Source organism: Orbicella faveolata, unplaced genomic scaffold (genome assembly GCF_042242905.1).
Source record: "Orbicella faveolata isolate gen_17 unplaced genomic scaffold, um_ofav_v1 contig_2, whole genome shotgun sequence".
Lineage (NCBI taxonomy): Eukaryota > Metazoa > Cnidaria > Anthozoa > Scleractinia > Merulinidae > Orbicella > Orbicella faveolata.
Genome location: NW_028301547.1, coordinates 3,321,588 through 3,341,611, shown reverse-complemented (window position 1 = coordinate 3,341,611; position 20,024 = coordinate 3,321,588). Strand labels below are relative to the sequence as shown.

Here is a 20,024-nt window from a genome sequence, read left to right as displayed (position 1 = left end):
GCCAAGTTTTTTTACCCCCGGAACTCATTGTTCATCCTCTTACAACTGGCTTAACTGGTGTTAAACTGGTTTTTATTCAATCATGCACTGACAGTAAACGGGACTCAAGATTAATTGCCGGAGGAGTAAATAATGGGTTTTTATTCTTTCAAAAATTGAAAATACTCTCTTCTTTTGATATGACAGGCAATCTCAGTCTCGATCAGTGGTCCACAATCACACTGGGTCGTCACGCAAGACTTCTGTCTCTATCTACGGAATATCGTTGCGTGACGTTTCGGATTGATGCCTATATAAGCACAAATTTCTTCCATTTCAGTCATTTAAACCTCATAACTGGTTCAGCGGTGCCATATTTCACGCGACAAAAGGCGCAAACAAAGCTTGCATGTGAGACCCATATATGCAGTTAGTTAAATTCGCTGCAGTGACCTCACTGGGGACGAACGCGCCACGTGATTCCGCGCGTGACAAGCCCTTCTTTCCCGGACACTTGACGAGGTCACATGCACAATGCAACTGGGCCGTAATTTTTAATTATTATATAATTTTATTCTTTTCGTCAACTGACACACAAAGGAGTAAGACTTCACAAAAACATCTACGCGACCTTCAATTAATGAACTACACTGGGTTCGGTCTCCTGCTTCTGTCAAATGGGTTGATATCTTGTCTTCCCCTGACAAAATTTAGACCATGGTCTAACGCACATGGTTTGCATGGGACCTCCACCGTGAAAAACGCTGGCGAACTATGATGATGAACTATTATTATCTATTATGCATGCATGTTGGCATTTTACAGAAAAAGAAAAATCCGCCCATCTACATTAGTGCAAGCCACTGACTTCTTGAAATTGCAGGGAAAATAGACCGATTCCAGAGCACTTACCCTCTGTCATTCTTTCCCCGAAATAAGAAAACTATACGAAATTACTGAAATTGCCGTCCATTCCTTCCTTTGTCGATTGTACTGTCTGTCCGTGAAGGACAGTCAGTCAAAGCTTCCTTTTTCTCGTCCCAGACCTCTGAAGGCGTGGTCCTGAGGGAAAAGCCCGGATGTTCCCGGCTTCATCTTGTGTCGTCATTGTACTGAGTCGGCCATCTGTTTTGGGTGACATGGAAGGTACTGTTGAACGGCCTTGTAAATACATTTTCTCTGCTGCTTTAACATTTGTTTGAGGTGGCTTTGAAAAGTTGAAATGTTGTACTTATCATATTTCTCCGGCTTGCAGAGATCCGAAATTGGTGGGAGGTACCATCGATAGCACACTTCTGTTCGTTGTTCCGCGCGGCCTTCGGATTGACTGACTTCGAAATCGAGGTACCAGGATCTTTCAATTACCTTTTTGAACTAAGAGCCGCAATTTTTTCTTATCGTTTATTGAGTGTGTAATTCAGAAGGCTTGGCTATTAGGTTCCTTTTATTTTTACGCCTTTGACCTTTCTTCGCTCAAACTATTCCGTGCATTGTTTATTTTAAAAATTTGAATTTACAGTGAAAACTGGTAGCGTAGGTTGTGAGTTTTAGACGGACATATATCGCTCTAACTCCCGTCACATTTGAGCTTAAAAGACGTTGTTTTACTTCTTTAAGGATTTAGAAGATGCACTTGTCATTGATGGTTCTAATGAAGAGGGAAACAACCGATTTTTGGCCGATCTTCACGCTCGATTGTTGAGGGGTTTATATGGAATAAAGGACATAACGTAAGTCGACGGTTTCGGTTCTACTTTATTGTTTCTTTATTTCATACATCAGCTTATCCTTTTAATATTTCTTTTAAAATGTCTTAACAATTCATTGATTGATTTTGTTTGTGTGATTACGTATATTTACTGAAAAATACGATCTTTTAGTTTATTTCGTGTGCAAACGTGAATGTTTCAAATTCATCTCGCTGGCCTACCTCATGGTAATTTCCCTCATTGTCTAATAATGTAGGCCGTGTTCTCGAAAATGAAATTATCTAGAATTTGGAACTGTGTAAATATTGCTACGACAATGTTATTACTAGTTTCTGAATTAAGTCTTCGACTCAAAAAAAAAAAACGAACCAGACGTGAGACATAGTTTTAGGTCGCCCTCTGTTCACGTAATTGTCAAACGAATTCGAGTATTTTATTCATGGTTGTACACTTTTATTATGTGTTGATAAAAGATCTACTCGTCGCTAGCACTTTTATCAGTTCTTGCGAGCACTGAGAAATCCATTTAGTGTTGTTAAGCCTTGATAACTTGTTTGAAACCATTTTTTTTTTTTCCCTCATCGATTCACGCCAGGAATTAATTTGTTACAAATATCCATCTTGGTTTCGCGGCCCGATTGATTATCGGTTGACGATGTTGGATGTCTCATCTGCTATTTCCTTTTGGATCGAAACATGTCGATCTGTAGATCTCTTTTGATAGCATAAGATCTGTCAGAAGTTCCTTGCTCGTCGATAAACTTCATTCAAAGCCCGCGGCAGTTAAACCTTTTAGTCGGCTATTAAAAATGGACGCACAAGAACGTGCGATTTGATATTCTGACACGTGAAATATTTATTGAGGGATCCTATGGTAAATTTATATCTGCTATTCGTTATTCGGTTTGCTTGTGAATTTTGAGTTATATTTAGAGGTTTGTGGCTGGGAAAATGAAATTTGTTGTGGCTATGTGTAGTTGCCACAAGGTTCTGTTATGCTTGCTTCCTTGTCAATTTTCCTTTCCGCCGTGTCGTGACATTTTCCATGTTTATTTCATGTTCATTTCAGGGCCGAGAATTTTGAACCATATCTGTCACAAGTTTTAAAAATACGCTGGGAAGATGAATTAGGGAAGAGAAACCCGCTTGCAGACAAAGAATACAGGTATTTTGGACAGCTATTTCTCTGTGTTGGTCGGTTGTCCTAGCCAGCCATTGTTGATTTGTTGAGGCCCATGTGGCATACAAGGCCGTATTGTTTTTGGCAGAGAAATACGATTAGACGTATTTTCGCATGAGCACGCTTTCATTTCATCAAACATCTAGTTGGATGTGACCTGAAGATTCAATCTTTGCTTATTTTTTTGTCAAGACTTCGACATTATGATATAGAAAGATGGGTAAGCTTTATAATATGGAAATTGACAAGTTGCCATCTTAATTATGTAGTTTGCATGTTACAAGTTACAACCTTCAGGGTATTTCTTTCGTCTTCATTACTTGGTTTTATGTTTTCAACTCCTTGTTGACTGTCAAAGTATTCAATTTTTCTGATGGATAAACAACTAGAAAGTTGCCATACTAAAAGCTTACAGAACAAACCCATCATGTTTTCAGATACAAGTAATTGTTTTCAGAGAGATATAGGGGGCTTCAAACACATGTTATTCTCGTAATTTATGACAATAATCGTCTGCTAAAAAATTGAGACAAGTTTTTATCTAGTCTCAGCATTTAGTCCACGATTGTTATGAGCTTAGTAAATTATAATATCATATTTGCATGTACATTAGATGTTTAAACTGTCACTCTTTCGAATGTCAAGCAATTTAACCTTGCTGACATTCAATACATGGTTGAAAGCGTTCTGTTATTGACATGGTTATTTTCACATACACTTTGTAACTCAGGTTTCTGTTTACAAGTGCGTAATACTTTTGTCGCAAGTGTTCTAACTTGTAAAGTAAAACTGCAGATGCAGTAGTTATTCAAAATTCTTGATTCATGTTGTTCATGTCCAGAGTTGTTGTCAGAATGAGAGAACAATATTTGTTCAAATATCACAGTGTCTTGAATACACTTAAACCTGTAGTTATTGACTTTCTGGATTAGATATGAAACTGGCAGAAATGACAGACAACATTATTGTTTTTACAGAGCAGTGTGTCGTGAATTAAATTATTAATGAATAATCTGTCGCATTGTCTTCTGTGTTTGAAATGCTAATGTTAAAATAAAATATCATGATCATTAAAATGCTGATATATTAGTCATTGTATCCCATTTATACTGCTATAGAGAAATTTATATTGGTCTCTTTTTCTTCTTTAGCAAACTTTCCACAAGAGAAAAAGTAGAAATCCTTCACAACCTTTGTGATTTCAGACTTGATGTAGAAGATGTTCCTGAGTTACTTAAGGTACATTTAGAGCAGTAACTCTAGTTTATTAACAGAAATGGTCTACTGCGCTTGACCTCTTGATGTTATTTAGCTGCATACTTTAATAAAATTCAAGTGTTATTTAAGTTACAACGATAACGGCTAATTTATAAATTCCAAACATAGCTCATAAAAAAAAATTAAATGACGTTATGCTGTCCTTGTATAAATTTGTAAGCTGGTGCAGTAATAAGGATTACTAGATAGTTCATGAAATTAATTTAATATTGAATGTCAAGTTTCATAACTACTTTTGAGATGAGAGGTACATATAGCCTTTGAAGAACTTAGAAGTACCAAGGGATACCCTTAGGAATGAAAAGTTTTAAGAGCACAAAATTAATGATGAATATATAGTTCCTTGAGTTATAACTGTAGACACACAAATATATATGGCAGTCATCTTTGAGACACAGTATGTGGTAGCCCTCTCAATTTCATATTTTGGAGACTGAAAAATTGGGGACCAACTGCTGGAATGTTTTGACACAAAACTTGAGGTATTCAAAGTCCTTATGATACTGACTCCTTTGTCTGACAATAAACCACATCTTTGCCTTCAGGATCAACCAAGTTATTAAAACGATGTATGTTGCTGAATAGATCTATTTCATTCAAAAAATGAAAACTTGAATAGATCTAAAGCAAATATTGGTTTTAAGAGTGATGTCTAATAATTACATTAATTGAATATAATGGCTAACATCTATACTCACTAATTAACACTTGTCGTAGACAAAGTTCATCACATTGAGTCATTGAGCCATGTAGTTGAGGCATTTACACAATGATTACTTTCACAACCCAGGAATGTAGCTAAGAAAACACTAAGCCAGCTCATTTCAGAACAAACCCAGTCAGCTTTTCTGGTGTTTGCTTCTCCAAAGTAACCCCAATCCTTTGTTTTCTTGTGAAATTTCAGCCGGATTCAAGTTCTGACAATTCAGCTGGTGAAATAAGCTGGCAGAAAGAGAAGGAAATTTTAATTAGCTTTTTTGCAACAAGCCTACCGTAACAAATTGAAAATAACAAGCCCTGTAACAACCCCCTGGAAGTACAAGTCATGATCATAATACTTGTAGTTGTTACGTAGTCCTGAACTCTTGAATGTAATGACCATCTTAAAGTACACATGACTGTAACAGCCTCAGACCTCAAAATGCTAAACATTTAGCAATAATTTCATGATACCAGAAAGGTGACAGCAAACCAAAACTGAGTAAGGATGATTAAGATTGTTTAAAGTTGAGAGAAATTACAGAAGGCTAAATTAGTAACCAAATATTGAAATCTTGGCTACAAATCAAGTAAACAGGATTTTTTGTATAATGTCCAGACCACGTTCTAGCGCCCCCAAAATTGGCCTAACTTACATGTAAATTTGATTTGTGAGAGCTACATGTAAAAGGTTTATTAGTACAATGTGACTGGGGCTTCTTGTGTTGAAATAGGTATGAACAACAGCGAAAGTACTGATTACAAGACAGATAAATCAGGGATCGAGTTTTTGTAAACATCGTCAGATTTCTAATTTATGCAGTACACATTATTATTTTGCATAGATCTGTGTTTTCGTCAAATTATGTGTATTTTGCCCAAATGTTGTTTCTTGATTCTTTAGACTTAGTGATCATCAGAACAATGTAGACAGCACTTTACTTTTAATTACCATTTTGTAAACAGCATCAGATTTCAAATTTTTGTAGTACACATTTAATTCTTATTTTGCAACTTTCGTTAATTTATGGTTATTTGTCCCAGATGTTGATTCTTGATTCTTTAGTGTTCATCAGAACAATGTCGTCGGCACTCTACATTGATGTCTGTTGTGATAGCACACGACACAGCTCTCATAAGGGTAGACAAGAAGGAAAGTGCATTTTTCTTCATCAATATCAATTAATTAGAAATTATTTGAAAAACACTTCATCAAAATTTCCATCTTATCTCACAATATATATTAAATAGAACAAAAATATTGGCCTATGAAGTCCATTGTGTTCAAGAAAACATGCTTAGCATGGTAATTGTCACTCAGAAGCAAATTTCTTGTTTGAAACCATTGTTTTTAGCTCATAAGACGGTGTAAGTTATGAAACAAGGTGATACTTAATACCACACAATACCTCAGCTGCATCCGTCCCTGGGATTTCACCTTAAAACCTTTTACTTTTTTTTTGTTGCTGTTTAAATGTCAAGCAGCTGATTCACATATTAGAATAATCCAGATGCATGCAGGGTCAAACAGATTGGCTTCCTGTTGAGTGATATTACAATTGGCATTTGATTCAAAAGTGGCTCAAGTTATATCTTTCTCTTATTCATCTGTGCATGAATACTGTGTTTCAATGCTCTTAAGTTCATTTTTAGTGAAGGAAACTTTGTCCTCAAGTTTGAAGACACTTAATAAGGCATCAAATTCAGGTCATCAAATTTCACACTAATAAACTCTTGGGTTTCTTAATGATTTCCTTAAGTCCACTTCAGTCATCTTGAAACACTTCAAGTTGGTCAGATTATTGCTAGGGGTGGGGATCAATCTAAAAATACTTATACATACACATAGATCTTCAACAGTACTGCCCTGACCGTAGTTTAACCCCTTGCCTTGGTTGCTGTTTCCTTGGGCTGTAATACTGCCTGTGGTACTTAAAGGAACTATTTCACGGTTCTGCATCTTGAAAAGTTAAGCCCAAACTTTTCAAGTCGATCGTTTCTAATCCATTTCATTCTTTTCCATCCCAAACCATCCTTGTTCTCTGTATGGGTTATTATTATCTCTTTGACATTTTCCTTGCTTTAGTTAGAACTACATGTACTATTTTCAAGTTTCCTTCAATGTAAAGGTAAATTTGTACATGGCCAAGATCATTTCTAATCCATTTCATTCGTCTCTGTTCTTAACCATCCTTGTTCCTTTATGGTTTGTTATTATCTCTTTGATGTTGTTCTATCTTTAGTCAGTTAACTACTATTTCAAGTTTCCTTCAATGTAAAGATAAATTTGTACATGGCCAAAATAATTCAAAATACCATGATTGAGCTCCTATAAAAGAGCTTCATTTCTGATGTTGTTGAACTTCTCAGTTGAACACCACTATCTTAAACTGTTGATGGAAACAAAACATTTCCTGGTCGCACAAGCTCAAAGTAGTCGATATTAAAGGAGCTATGTCATGGTTTGTGCATCTTGAAAAGTTAAGCCTAAACTTTTAAAGTTCTACACTTGTAATCCGTGTTTATCTTCTCCTTCCTTAACCGTCCTTGTTCCTTTATGGTTTATTTTCATCTCTTGTGTTTTTCTGTCTTAGTGTTACATGTAAACTATAAACATTTTCAGGTGTCCTTCTCAATTTGAAAGTAATTATTTCATACCTGGCCAAAGTAACTCTAAATACCACAACTGAGCTCATTTAAATGACTGGAAATGCAAATCTAACCTTGGGCAGATGATTTGAGTTTGAGATAGTGGCAAGTTCAAAATAGCATTATCCATCCTTCATTTGATGGGTGTCTTGGTGAACTGAAAAGACAGCCTCTGCTTTGGGCAAAGCGAGGGCAAAGTGATACTCCAAGTCAATTCATTCCACTGAAACTGAAGATTAACGTTAGCAGAGTGAGCTACTTAATTTAGCCTGTAGATTTATTTCTTGCAGGGGTTCCATTAACATTTTCAGCAGGAGGGAAACTGGTTTTCACAGGCAGGCAAAATCTTTTTGAACTGAACCTCTTTATGAGAAGAACTTTCCTCAAACCAGGCAGGCAAAATCTTCCTCACAGCTGATCAATTTGGCCGGTGCCCTGCCCTTAATGAAACCCCTGTCCTTGTACAAGTTATGTGATTTATGCATGTAGTCTCAAAACTGTATAAAAATATTGTTTCAAGGTATCTTTTTCTCGCTCTACAGGGCTTAGATGCAGACAGTTTACGTGTAGAGCCACTTGGATTTGACGCTGAGGGCAGAACATTCTGGTATTTCTACGGCACCAGATTATATCGAGAAGAAAAGCCTGAACAGTCGGACAGCAAAACTAACAAGAAGTCAAAGAAAAAGAAAAAGTTGGAGGCAAAAAATAAGAAAAAGAAAGGGAAGGTGAAGAAGAAAAAGAAAGCCAAAGGATCTTCATCTGACTCAGAGGCCGACTCTGAATCAAGGTGCAACTTTTGTATTTGATACCCTTAATCTTGACTGGCGCTAAATAAACTAAAGTTTTAGAAAGGCTATTGCCTCTTGGATCCACAGCTACTTTGACAATGTTATGACAAAATTCATGATCAATAACAGGACAGATGCATGAAAAAGTGACATCAATTTGTTAAAGGTTGGTGTCTCATGTCTGTACATTTACAGATATTTCCATCCTACATGGACTAGGGAAACATTTGTTTGTTAATTTTTGAAATAAAGTGTTGCTGACAAAAAAAAAAAATTGTCTTTAGTCCAAGCAGTGAACTTCCCAGCAGTGATTATGCTGACGATGAAGACGATAATGATGATGAGCAAGACGTAGATTCTGAGGGGAAGGAAGATGCACAAAAGAAGCCAAGGCCTTCATGGACTGTTGTCTGCTCCACGGAGGAGGAGTGGCAACAGTTAGCTGAATCATTCAAGAAAAGCAAACACAAAGATGAAAAGATGCTTTATGAGACGCTTAGTGTTGACTTTGTTCCAGAGATAGGCAAGATGATTGAGGCAAAGGTACTTGGGTGCTCATTGTGTGTGGGCATTTACGAGAGCCTGAGGTTCTTTGGCACGTTGTTTTTTATTATTATGAACAAACAGTGCATACATGTAGATTTGAACATGTGATGCTTGGAACAAAACGTATGCCACGGCCAATTGGTATTTTTGAATTTTTCTCAGCTATTCCAACCAATCAGTAAATAAATGCACATACATGTGTGTATTAAAAATAATGTTCCACTCTGTTAATTCCAGATTCTTAGTTGATGTTTTAATTGAGAGTTTAGCAGTGTTATAGTCCTGTGTGCGTATGTTCTCTTCTATCATCCTGCACATGTATAGTATGTTCTCATCTAACTGAAAAAGTTGTTGAATCATTTCTGAGTTTCACTACAAATATGCATGATTTGTCTTATTTGCATGAAATGTAGTTTGGCACACTATAGAGATATTGCAATAACAATAAGCAAAATAAGTAGGAGATGCGGTGGCTCCATGGTTAGTGTGCTCGACTTCAAGTTGTGCATCCCATTGTCAAGCCCTGGACAGGGCCATTGTGTTGTGTTCTCGGGCAAGACACTTTGCTCTCACAGTGCCTCTTTCCACCCAGGTGTATAAATGGGTACTGGCAAATTTAATGTCAGGGAGTAACCCTGCGATGGACTAGCATCCCATCCAGGGGGGAGTAGAAATACTCCTAGTAATTTGATGCTACAGAAAGCAGAGATAAGAGCGAGCCTAATGGGCCACCTGGGTTTTATGTACATGTAACTATATGTTTAATAAAAAAAAAATACAAAGTGTTATTCAGCAATAACGAGGAACTGTAAGTTACAAAGAAATTTAATTGTTGTGACCTTTTTGATGCAGGATAAAGCCATGAGGAAGAAACTACTGATGGAGATGGCCCCTAGAAGAGCGTCTGATAGAATAGCTTCAAAAGTACAAGGTAAAGAGGACGAGGAGTCACAAGAGGAAAATGAAAGACAGCGGGAAAGGGAAAGAGCAGCAGAGGAGAGAAAGAAGGAAGAGGAGGAGAGACAACGAGAGAAACAACAACAAGCAGAGAAAAGACAACAGGGTTAGTGATTGAGACAGATTCCATTCAAAGTTCCTATTTATTTATTTTTATTTGTTTTGTAGTTGTATCGTGCAGTCACATGAAAACTTGTACACACACGTACAAAACTACAGTCCCAAAGTGGAAAGTTTTGAGTAATTTGAAAATAGGGTTAAAAAGTGTTTTTTTTTTTTTTTAACCTTTTATCAGAGAGAGCAAGAAGAGCACGTATGCGTGAAGAGAGACAATGGTTAATGGCTAGCGGTGAATTTGTTCCTGATGAAGTGAAAATGAGCATCAATAAGGAAGAAGAAAACAAGGATAGTGACACGGAAAGACGACCAGCCAGCACACGAAACAAAACAACAATGGAGGGAGAGGACATTGGTCTGGAGGAGAGAGACGAAGACCTCTATACTGGAATGTTTAAGGGTAAGGATTTGTAACAAGTTTATGTTCAATATGCAGATGACATTCATGATCTTTGATAAACGATGATTGTATAGAACAGCAATATTTTGCCATGATCATAGTGAAACTGCCAGATCAGCAAGACTCCATAAAAGTATGTACAGTGTAAAAATTATTGCAAGTGTTGCACAAAACTAAAACAAGAGTGGGCGAATTTACAGTACGACCTTAAAGGAGCTCAGCCACGACATTTTGAGTTATTTTGGCCGTGTACAAAATTACCTTTAAATTGAAGGATATCTGAAAATAGTAGGTTACTAAGATAGAAAAAAACAAAAGAGATAATAATAAACCATAAAGGAACAAGGATAGAGAAAATTAACACGGATTACAAACAACAAACTTGAAAAATTTAGGCTAAACGTTTCAAGATGTGCAAACCATGACTTAGTTCCTTCAAATGATGCCGCTTAGATATCAGTAATCAGAATTTTATTTTTCTTGTTCGGTTTGAAATGTTTTGTAGTTCCTCAGGTTACGGTGCTCCCTGTTAGCATGAGGGTGTTGAATATAACTGTACGAAGTTGTCCATGTAGAAGCTGTACGATACATTGTACCTGCAACAACTGTATTCACACCATGGCCTTTTTCATGTTCACTATAGTTTTGGATGCCTTGAAGAAGCATAACAACGCGTGGCCTTTCTTGGAGCCTGTAGAGGAATCTTATGCGCCTCAATACTATGAAATTATAGAGGTAAGTAAAAGCCATGTAGAAAAAAAGTCATTCAGTCCTGCTCAAATATGAATTCACTGACTTGAAGCTATATGTAGCTTCACACTTGCCTTTGTTCCAGGTACACGTAGGTTAACGTTAGTTCCATGAGTTATATAAACAATAACCTCCATTTGGCACAAAAATATGCTTGGATATTTGTCCATGGATGTTATCTGTTTACCAGAAATAAACAGTAATGTAGTGGATCTTATTATTGTAATTTCGGAGTGCCTCGTGTTTGTTAGCTTTTATTTGCTGTTAAGTGTCACCCTACATCTACTACTACTGCTACTACCAGAAGAGAAATAGTTTCCCAAGTGGAAAGAGATTGAGTGTTTATTATCCTTGTTCATATATTTTTCACGATAGACGGAATTTGAAAATTGAGGAATAATATATTATGGTGGGAATGAGATGTGTATCATACATTGGTAGATGGGCTGTGTCTAGTATTGTAATATTTGCAAAAATGTCTCAAATTCATCACTTGCAAACCCTCTCAATCTTCTTCATCACTGACCGTCCTTGTTCTCTATGGTGTTGTTAGTGTTTGTCTTCCTTGGTAACAGTTATTGTAAGGTAACGTCCTCTAATGTAAAGAGTATTGTACATCTGTAACAACCTCGTTGATTTTGCAGGAACCAATGGATTTGTCGACCATTGAACAAAAGCTTGAGGATAGTAAATACACCAGTTTGAATGAGGTGAATAGCACTGTTTTCTCTCTCTCTCTCTCTCTCTCTCTCTCTCTCTCTCTCTCTCTCTCTCTCTCTCTCTCTCTCTCTCTCTCCATGTGTGTATGACAACACTGTGTCAGTTTGACTTTATCACACGCTTGTTTGGGGTTTGATTGCTGTCATCCAATGATTAATGATCTTTCTTTTCGTTGTTGTGTTGCAGTTCACTGCAGATATGAAGTTAATGTTTGAAAACTGTTTGGACTACAACGGGTCTGATAGCAGTGAGTAAATTTGATATCGTTGGCTAGTAAATTTACAAGTAAGTTGATCCTAGAAAGCTTACAACGTTAAGTGCATGTCTTCGTTACAATTCTAGTGTACACGAAGATGGCGAATAGCCTCGAGGCCGCTTTCAACCGCCAGCTAAAGAAACACTTTCCTGAAGACGATGACAACAGTGACGAAGATTTTGAAGAAGAGCTTGCCAGGAAGAGCAAGAAGGACAAGAAAAAGCGAGGCGAGAGCGGCTCGGCACCCGAGATTTTTAGAAATACGCATCACGCAGATGAACACCCGTTTGCATCGCAGATGGGACCTTCTGGAATGCAGTCAATGTTTCCAAATCACATGATGCCTAACAGCATGGCAAATGGTGGTATGATGCCCTCCCACCACCCCTCTAGAATGCCCTTCCCAAGCCCTCCTCACTTTGCCCCTGATGGCAGGCCTCTGTACCCCCCACAGTTCTATCAGAATGCTTTCAACCAAGCGGCCTTTGCGAGGTTTGGCATGTCGCAGCCTGGACCCCAGTATAACAGGTTTAGATACCCCCAGGGGAATCCTATGGGGCAGATGGGACAGCCGCCTCAGCCATCGCCTTTCCCACCCCAGCGCATGGCGGGAAGGATGCCGTTCCAGTATGGGATGCCAGGTGCAAGCGGAAACATGGAGCGGAAACCCAGGGAAAACGACGTGAACAGCCCTAACCAGGCAGAACAAGCCAAGCAGCTGTCTCCGCGACAAGCCGTTCCTGTCTCTACGTCAGGTAGGTTGTGTCTTCAACAAGAAAAATGACCACGGCCTAAATAAGGTCTGCAAAGGAGTCTAAAACGAGAGGCACATTCTGGTTACTCGTAAAACTTAAATCAAGAAAAGACGTCTCGAATATCCGTAGTCGATGATCGTTAAGCAACAAAATTTGACTTCTCCTTCTGAATTATTCGAAGGTTATATTTCAGCGAATATTGTTATACATTCTGTTTTAAATTTGTGCTTTTGTTGATAAGTTTTGCCCTTTTGTGGGCGTGTGATTTCTCTTCAGGGGAACCCACTCCTTCCTCGGTCACTGGTGGTACTGAGAGAGGTCGACATTCTCAACAACAACCTCACGGAGGCCCACCCTATTACAGGCCACAGTCCTTTAATCAGGCATTCTTAGGCTATCCTCGAAATGGGGCCATGCCTTACGGAGCCCCAGGAGGCGCCGGACCATACGGTCAACCACCTATGGTACCTGGAAGAGAGCCTTGGCGCATAGACAGACGGACCCCAGAGACTGCACCGCAGAGGGCACCATCAGCGGAGGGTCCCTACCGGGAGGAAGGTATGACAGCGATACATGTAAGGCACAACACGTGTACTATACATACATGTTGTAGATGTAAAAGAGATTAAGTTTAAAACAATTTGATGTAGAGAATTTGCTCAATAATACTTCTAACAGACTCTACCTTCCGATTACTGCTTTTGAGAGGCAAACTGCTGCATTTCGCGAAAGTTTCCCTTGAGGATTTCACGAACAAAAGGTACTAGTGTTTAAAAAAGCGACTCGGCTCAGGACATAAGGTGCCAACAAGGTAATTCAGTGATGCGTCACTCTACCAATTAGAAAGTGGCAATATTTAAGAGGCAGTGCATATTGTTGTCCCTTGATAAATCGAGAATTAGAAACTGTTTGCACTGTTTGACAAACACGCTACATGTAATTATTACTTTTTATCTTCTTGCTGTCATTTCTCATTATATTTCCTTCATTTTCAGCCAAAGCCACAAACCCTCCTGAACTATCAAAAGACCAACCAACAAACTTTGCTGGCGGCCCTCAAGTGGCCGGAAACTCAAGTGACAGCGAGGAAGAGGACAGTGAAGGAGAACAACAACAGAAAGATCTTCAAACCAACGGCAGGGAAGAGTCAAGTGTTGAAGCAATGCAGCAAGCCAAGAGTCGAGTTCCTGCCACGCTTTCCATCAGCCACATCTTAAGCGGTGCCTCTAGAGATGATCAACAGCATCCAGAAGGCGCTAAAATGAGAGAGGCGCCCGCTCCGCAGGGTGCACCTCAAGGTATCCCTCCTATGCACCCCACTGCCGCGCGACAGGTCATGCGATCACCAGACAACAGGGACCGGCTTGTTCCGTCAAACGATCATTTGAATAGGGTGCCTGGAAAAGGGCCCTTTGAGAACGTTCCAGGACGAGCCTCGTATGACAATGTGCACGGACGAGGACCCTATGGTATTGCTCCGAACGATGGTTTAGAAAGGGTAGGATTAGGGTCCCATGGGGATCCTCGTCGCCAAGAATCACATGAACATGCATTTGGGATGAAATTTAACGATAGAAAACTTTTAGGTAATGTTGCGGAGAGTGTTATTAAAAAAGCACCTCAAAATAGCGCTTCTGACTCTAGTCTTTATAGGAAAATGCCAGAACTTAGACCGATTAAGGAGATTGATGTTGAAGATAAACAGTCCCGAGAAAGAACAATGGAAAGTGTGTCTGAAAACGGACATGTAGAGTCTGGTAACACGGAGGGTGTGCCCCAGAGGATGCCCAGTGCAGATATGAACAAACATCTGAAGGAAAGCGAGCGCTCTGCAGCACCGTACAAGGGTTGGCCTGGTGTTCAGCCAGGCAGCTTTCTTCAAGAACTTAACGACGCGGGACCGCCTACTGCAGGTAATATCGGAGACAAATCTGAGTTGGAGAAAAATCATCGGCTGCCTTTTACGTCCATGTTAAGAGGAATCAGCCCTTCGCAAGGCAGTCCAGAAAACCGCGCTCAGTACCTGTCGCTGGATGCAGCAAGCCGCGAACGGATGATGGCTGGGAAGTACCTGCACAGCCCTGAAGAGAAACACGAACGCTTCAATCCTGGGCGCGCGGCTGATATGAGCGCGTACGCCGCCATGTACGCGAACAAACGGTCGTCGGAGATGATGCCACCTCTGCAGTACAGACCGAACTTATCCGCCATGGCGCATCAACGGAACATGGAGTCCGCTCAAATGCCTCCCGGGGCGAACTCTCAATTTGTGGACCTGAATTCCGTGCAATATCGTTACCCTTCAGGGCTGCCTGCTCGGGAGTCGCTCACAAGAGAACAGATGTACTACTTAGAACAACAACAGCGCAGACAGCAGATGGCGTCATCAATGGACGCCATGATGGCGGGGGGCCAGCCAGAGCGAGTGATTGGTTACGGCGGGATGCTACGTCAGCAGCAACTGTTTAATGCTGCGTACGCAAGTCACATGAGGAACGGCGAGTTTCCTGGATTTCCAAATGAAGGTGAGCGTCAGTAGAGTATATTCAAATACTATTCTATTGAGCAGTACTTTCATTTAAACGGTGGTGCACTAGATAAACTGAATTTGCAAGAACCACTTTTTACAGCTCAGTAAACACTACCACGTGAAAGTATTGCTCAAATGGTCACATACTAGGTTTTCAATCACAGACTTGAAAGTTAGAACCACCTTGTACAACATAATAAACATTGCCACATGAAAGTACTGCGCAATAGCTTTCATTTGAATGGTCACACACTAGGGTTTCATTCCCATACTTGAAAGTTAGAACCACCTTGAACCTAGACTGTACTACATGAAAGTACTGCGCAGTAGCTCTTGTTTGAATGGTCACACACTAGAGTTTCATGTACATACTTGAAAGCAGGACCAACTTGAACAGCATAGTTAACAGTACCACATGAAAGCAAAAGTGATAATTCATTTGCATGGATCGGATTACTTTCAACCTAATACATTTTTGTCATTTTCTTTCCTTGTCCAGAAATCCCCGCTAAGATGGCGAGATTCAGTTGACAGGACACCCATCGCTCAAACTTGAAGCAAGATACAAATATTTTTCTCCATAAAACTCGCGCAGTCCCAATAGAGTCCCAATACGAAAGAGTAGTAGGCATAGTTCTGTAGTCTTAGCAGCGAACAGAATGCAAGGAGTCATTTTAAACTAGTGTTTTTGTAGTTAACGTTTACACTGTAAGTACCTGTGTGGTATAAATCTTAAGTCAAGAGTGCATAGTTAAATCTCTGTTATCAGTTAGTCCACTAGCTTAAGCGAAAGCAATATTTCCAACGCGTCAAGTTAGTAGTAGTAGTAGAAGTCGAAGATAGACTGACAGTGTGTAAATGAAATTATAAATTTTGGCTCGGCTCTGTAGGGGTTATAGTCGGTGCTGAGTCAAACATTTTTTCCTCATCGGGCGTAACGTACTCGTTTAACAGTGAAATGTGCTGTTTCTCAATCACTACATTCATCTGCTGACATTAAAAGATGCATCTCGCAGCCGTAATGCTTTCGCACAAGGCATAGAAGGCATTCACTCCGAACTTTGAATTTCATTTCTGTAGGTTTTATATGTGTTTTCCGTCTTCTTTTGTTCTTGTGTTTTCTCGTCGACGTACTATCTGATTTCCGGACTTGATTAGTTGAATCTTCTTTAAACAACCCGACGTTAGTGACATAAAATTAAGGACTATTTCCAATGGCGAATTTTTTAAAACCCTCGAATATTTGTAAGAAATGACTACCAGAACTCGAACTTCTTTCGTATTTATTTTGTACCTTTGTATATTTATATTCTTCGATACTAAATTTGTAACAACTCAAACAAAATAAATATTGATTGTAAGAAACTACCTATCTCGCTATCGCTGGGATAGCTGTTCATAAGACAGTCAAACTCACTTTGCTAATAAATCGTGCATTTTACTGCTAGTGAATCAACTGTGTGTAGATTGTTTCTGGCTTCTCCTATTCTCTGGCATCTGTGTCCTGTTCTAGTCTATTCCGAGAGTTTTGATTTCAGGTTTGTAACTTTTCGGTGAGGCTTTCTGTTTATATTGTTTGTCGTGCCGTTTTGAACTTGAGTAATCTCAAACTGCACAATACATAAGCAATGAACAACATTTTTATTCAAGAAAAATTAATACTTTGGTTAACTTTTAATCTTGGGTTACCGTTATCCGGCTTTCGAACAATCCAGCCAGGCCTCCGGTTGGTTGGGGAGAGGCGCGTAGAACGGCGACCGCGTCCTAGGTAACTTTCCATAGCAACGTCGATAACGCAAAAAACTCGCACGCACAACTGATACTTGTTCTTCGGCTGGCAGGGCGGTGACGTTCGACAACGTTGAAAAATGAAAGATATCAAATTAATACAAATTGCTCTGATTAAATTTGCTTCCATCCGTGGATTATTATAGAAAGTTGCCCAAGAATGGAAGGTGGGAAATTAAACGGACAATCAAAAGGCCCGAGGTAGAAGGGGACTCCCTTATAAAAAAGACGGGGGTGCTCATCGGAAATTTTGAAAAGAACACCAAAGAAGTACCAAGGTCCTGTTTTGTGGGCGTGGCTTGAAATGTTTTTCACCCCTAAGAGATACACATTATCTCTCGTCGCTCACTTGAATTTCTTATTACGGTTGCCGCAAAAGCTCCCGGTGTGGACTTTGTGAGGCTGAACACTCAGAGGTAAAAAAAACCGCATTTTAACCCCTAAAAGGGAGGACGAGCACCCCTATCCTTTTTTTATGGGAGTTCGCCGGGCCTAAAGAATCGCGTTTGGTCAGGCTTTCGGTCTTGTGGTTACAGAGGACTCCTAGTTGTATCAAAAATCCCGCGTTTCACTATTTTTGCCTCCTACTCAGAAACGTAAATCATCAATGTTACCGCCCTTTAATGGTGACTGTTCATGTATTACAAAAATTACGCAATGTTTAATTACTTTCCATCCTCTCTCTCTCTCTCTCCCCGCCTCCCATAGAGTTCTCCCCCTCCTGTGCCCGGGTCTCCGTTTCCTGTTGCCCCCTGCCCAAAAGCGATTGTTTAAATCAAACATTTTCAGCCAAAAACACTGAGTTATATACTTAGTCCATACGCTTGTACTTATTTACATAACAACTTTTATGAGCGGAACCGCAAAATAACGAATATAAATTAGAGAGAGTACAGAAAACAATAAAGAATTATTAAATTTGACATTTTAATTGTTTACATCAGCTGTTGGGATATCTTGATTGACATAAATTATCCGAATGACGTAACTAGTAGAATCAAAACTGTATGAGGCTTGCTCAACACTACTGACATTTAATTAAAGTTCTGACGGCTTGGCGGAACTCCCTTCTGTAAAAACAGTAAATGAGAGGGTTTGTCGAAGATTGGAACAAGAGAAAAGTCACTGAAATTTTACTTAGTAACGGAGTAACAAACTCGGGATGGTTGAACAAGTAAAAGAAGTAATAAAAATTTCTAGGAAGCCAACAGACTACGAAAGTAATAACTACTAACACACATGAAAGAGTTCCCTTTCGCATTTGTATATATTGCATGCGATGTTTCTTCTTCCACCAGTATTTGTAATTGTTACAGTTGAAGGCGGTTATTCTTCGCCTTTGTTTCCTAATGGCGGTGAAAATTGCTGCATTGATAACGCTGACGATCACAATAGGAACTATGACAAAAACACACAGGAGAATGTATGAATAGGTTCTGTTCCACTGTTCAACCACATGCGGCGGTTGATTGTGGGACCATATGTTTCTTACAGAGGCGAGGAAGAGAGGACCAATCCAAACCGCCGACAGAATGTATCGAATTTTCTTTCGCGACATCTTGGTCTGGTATTTGAGTGGCTGAAATATGGCCAACTGTCTGTCATACGAGATCGCTAGCAGATTAAACGTGGAGCTCAGAAAACAGACATCTTTGCCGCCTTCGAAAACCCAACAAAACTTGCTGAAGCCATATCGGCAGCCAGTGCAAAAAGCGGCATATCCAGGTGTGACTGTGACCGCCATGAGAACATCACAAATGGCAAGGCTGAGCAAGAGAAGGTTCATATAGCTGCGCCGGAGGTTCTCGAAGCGAAGAAAAGCCGCGCAAGTGACAGTGTTTCCGGACAGAATAAAAACTCCGATGACACCGTTAATGATCCAGAAGAGAAAATCTAGCTTTTTGCTGCAGTTTTCATCATCGTCGCTTACACCAACATTAGGGTGGAAGACGGGAAGTTCTGGAGGGCCAGGAAACCTAAGAATTGACTGATTAAGTGCAGAAATATTCGGCATCGCTGAGCCTCCAAAGATCGAAATTCGGGATGCAGGCGCTAGCTGTGAGTTTGTTATAACTGAACATATGCGAACTGACTGCTAGGAGCGCAATTCATATAATTTACGTTTGCATGCACCGAGACTATATTAGCCAGAAAGTTTATTGCAGCGGATAAGCCTGACTAATTAAAGTATTTAACAGTTTAAGGTTGGTTTTTCGGCAGCTGTTTTAAGTTGCTTTTAGTGTTCAGGGTAAATATCAGATGCTTTTATTGTGAAAAGTAAACTGAAATGCTTACCTTAACCACAAAGGCCATGAGAGCTTCTTCAAATCTTGTGCAGTTGATTGACTTTCCAATCACAGTTTTAATTTTGAAACTCCCCATGAAAAAATTACTGAGTAAAAGACCTCAGACAGTGCCGATCTTTATTAAAAGGAATGCTTTCGATTGTAGTCGAAATACGTGTATAAAACAAGCCACGTGCCTCGTGCATGTCCGCATTGTTTTCAGTAGTTTGTCGCACCCTTTGAAAAAAATTGAGATGACCCGCGCCATGATCTGCAGGAGCGCGCACTCATTACTTGCGAGGGCGAGAGGAGCAGATCAAAAATATGTAGAGAGAGATGATGTTAGGCCCTGTCCAGCCTGCGCCGGAGAAATTCTAAAACGCATCAATCGCAGGGCAATTTGGATTTGTGTTTGAGGAAATCTTGGGCTGAGAAATCACGTAATTATCGTGATGTCATCGCTTTCGAAAAGCTCCGTTTTCAAAATGTTTTCTGTCCACGTTAAAACACAAATCCGGCGTTTTCAAATTCCTCCGATTTAAAGAGCGTTTTCTAAAAGCTCCGTTTTGCGACCGATTAGTGTGGACGGTAGGCCAAACCATAGAAAGAAGGCTGCGTTTTCAAATTTCTCCGGG

General features: G+C 39.7%; 2 protein-coding genes across 2 annotated transcripts; one reads left to right on the top strand and one right to left on the bottom strand.

Annotated features, from left to right (window-relative positions):
- The first annotated feature begins 1,033 nt into the window (after positions 1-1,033).
- Positions 1,034-16,772, top strand: LOC110058284 (uncharacterized). Its single transcript, XM_020764905.2, has 16 exons — positions 1,034-1,125; positions 1,235-1,323; positions 1,597-1,709; positions 2,758-2,853; positions 4,020-4,107; positions 8,037-8,284; positions 8,570-8,828; positions 9,684-9,894; positions 10,084-10,305; positions 10,949-11,040; positions 11,700-11,765; positions 11,962-12,022; positions 12,118-12,786; positions 13,063-13,344; positions 13,782-15,311; positions 15,816-16,772. The coding sequence occupies exons 1-16, from the start codon at positions 1,059-1,061 to the stop codon at positions 15,845-15,847; spliced, it is 4,125 nt and encodes a 1,374-aa protein (XP_020620564.2). The 5' UTR covers positions 1,034-1,058; the 3' UTR covers positions 15,848-16,772.
- Positions 16,773-18,014: 1,242 nt separating this feature from the next.
- LOC110058397 (dopamine receptor D1-like) lies at positions 18,015-19,297 on the bottom strand. Its single transcript, XM_020765047.2, has one exon. It carries the CDS (start codon positions 19,116-19,118, stop codon positions 18,129-18,131), a length of 990 nt encoding a protein of 329 aa, XP_020620706.1. The 5' UTR covers positions 19,119-19,297; the 3' UTR covers positions 18,015-18,128.
- Between the last annotated feature and the right edge of the window lie 727 nt (positions 19,298-20,024).

Excerpts from the sequence above, each read along its gene's own strand:
- LOC110058284 (XM_020764905.2), top strand. The coding sequence starts at position 1,059 with ATGTTCCCGGCTTCATCTTGTGTCGTCATTGTACTGAGTCGGCCATCT. Across the intron at positions 2,854-4,019 it reads CTTGCAGACAAAGAATACAG|CAAACTTTCCACAAGAGAAA; the intron begins GTATTTTGGACA and ends TTTCTTCTTTAG. Across the intron at positions 9,895-10,083 it reads AGCAGAGAAAAGACAACAGG|AGAGAGCAAGAAGAGCACGT; the intron begins GTTAGTGATTGA and ends ACCTTTTATCAG.
- LOC110058397 (XM_020765047.2), bottom strand. The coding sequence starts at position 19,118 with ATGCCGAATATTTCTGCACTTAATCAGTCAATTCTTAGGTTTCCTGGC.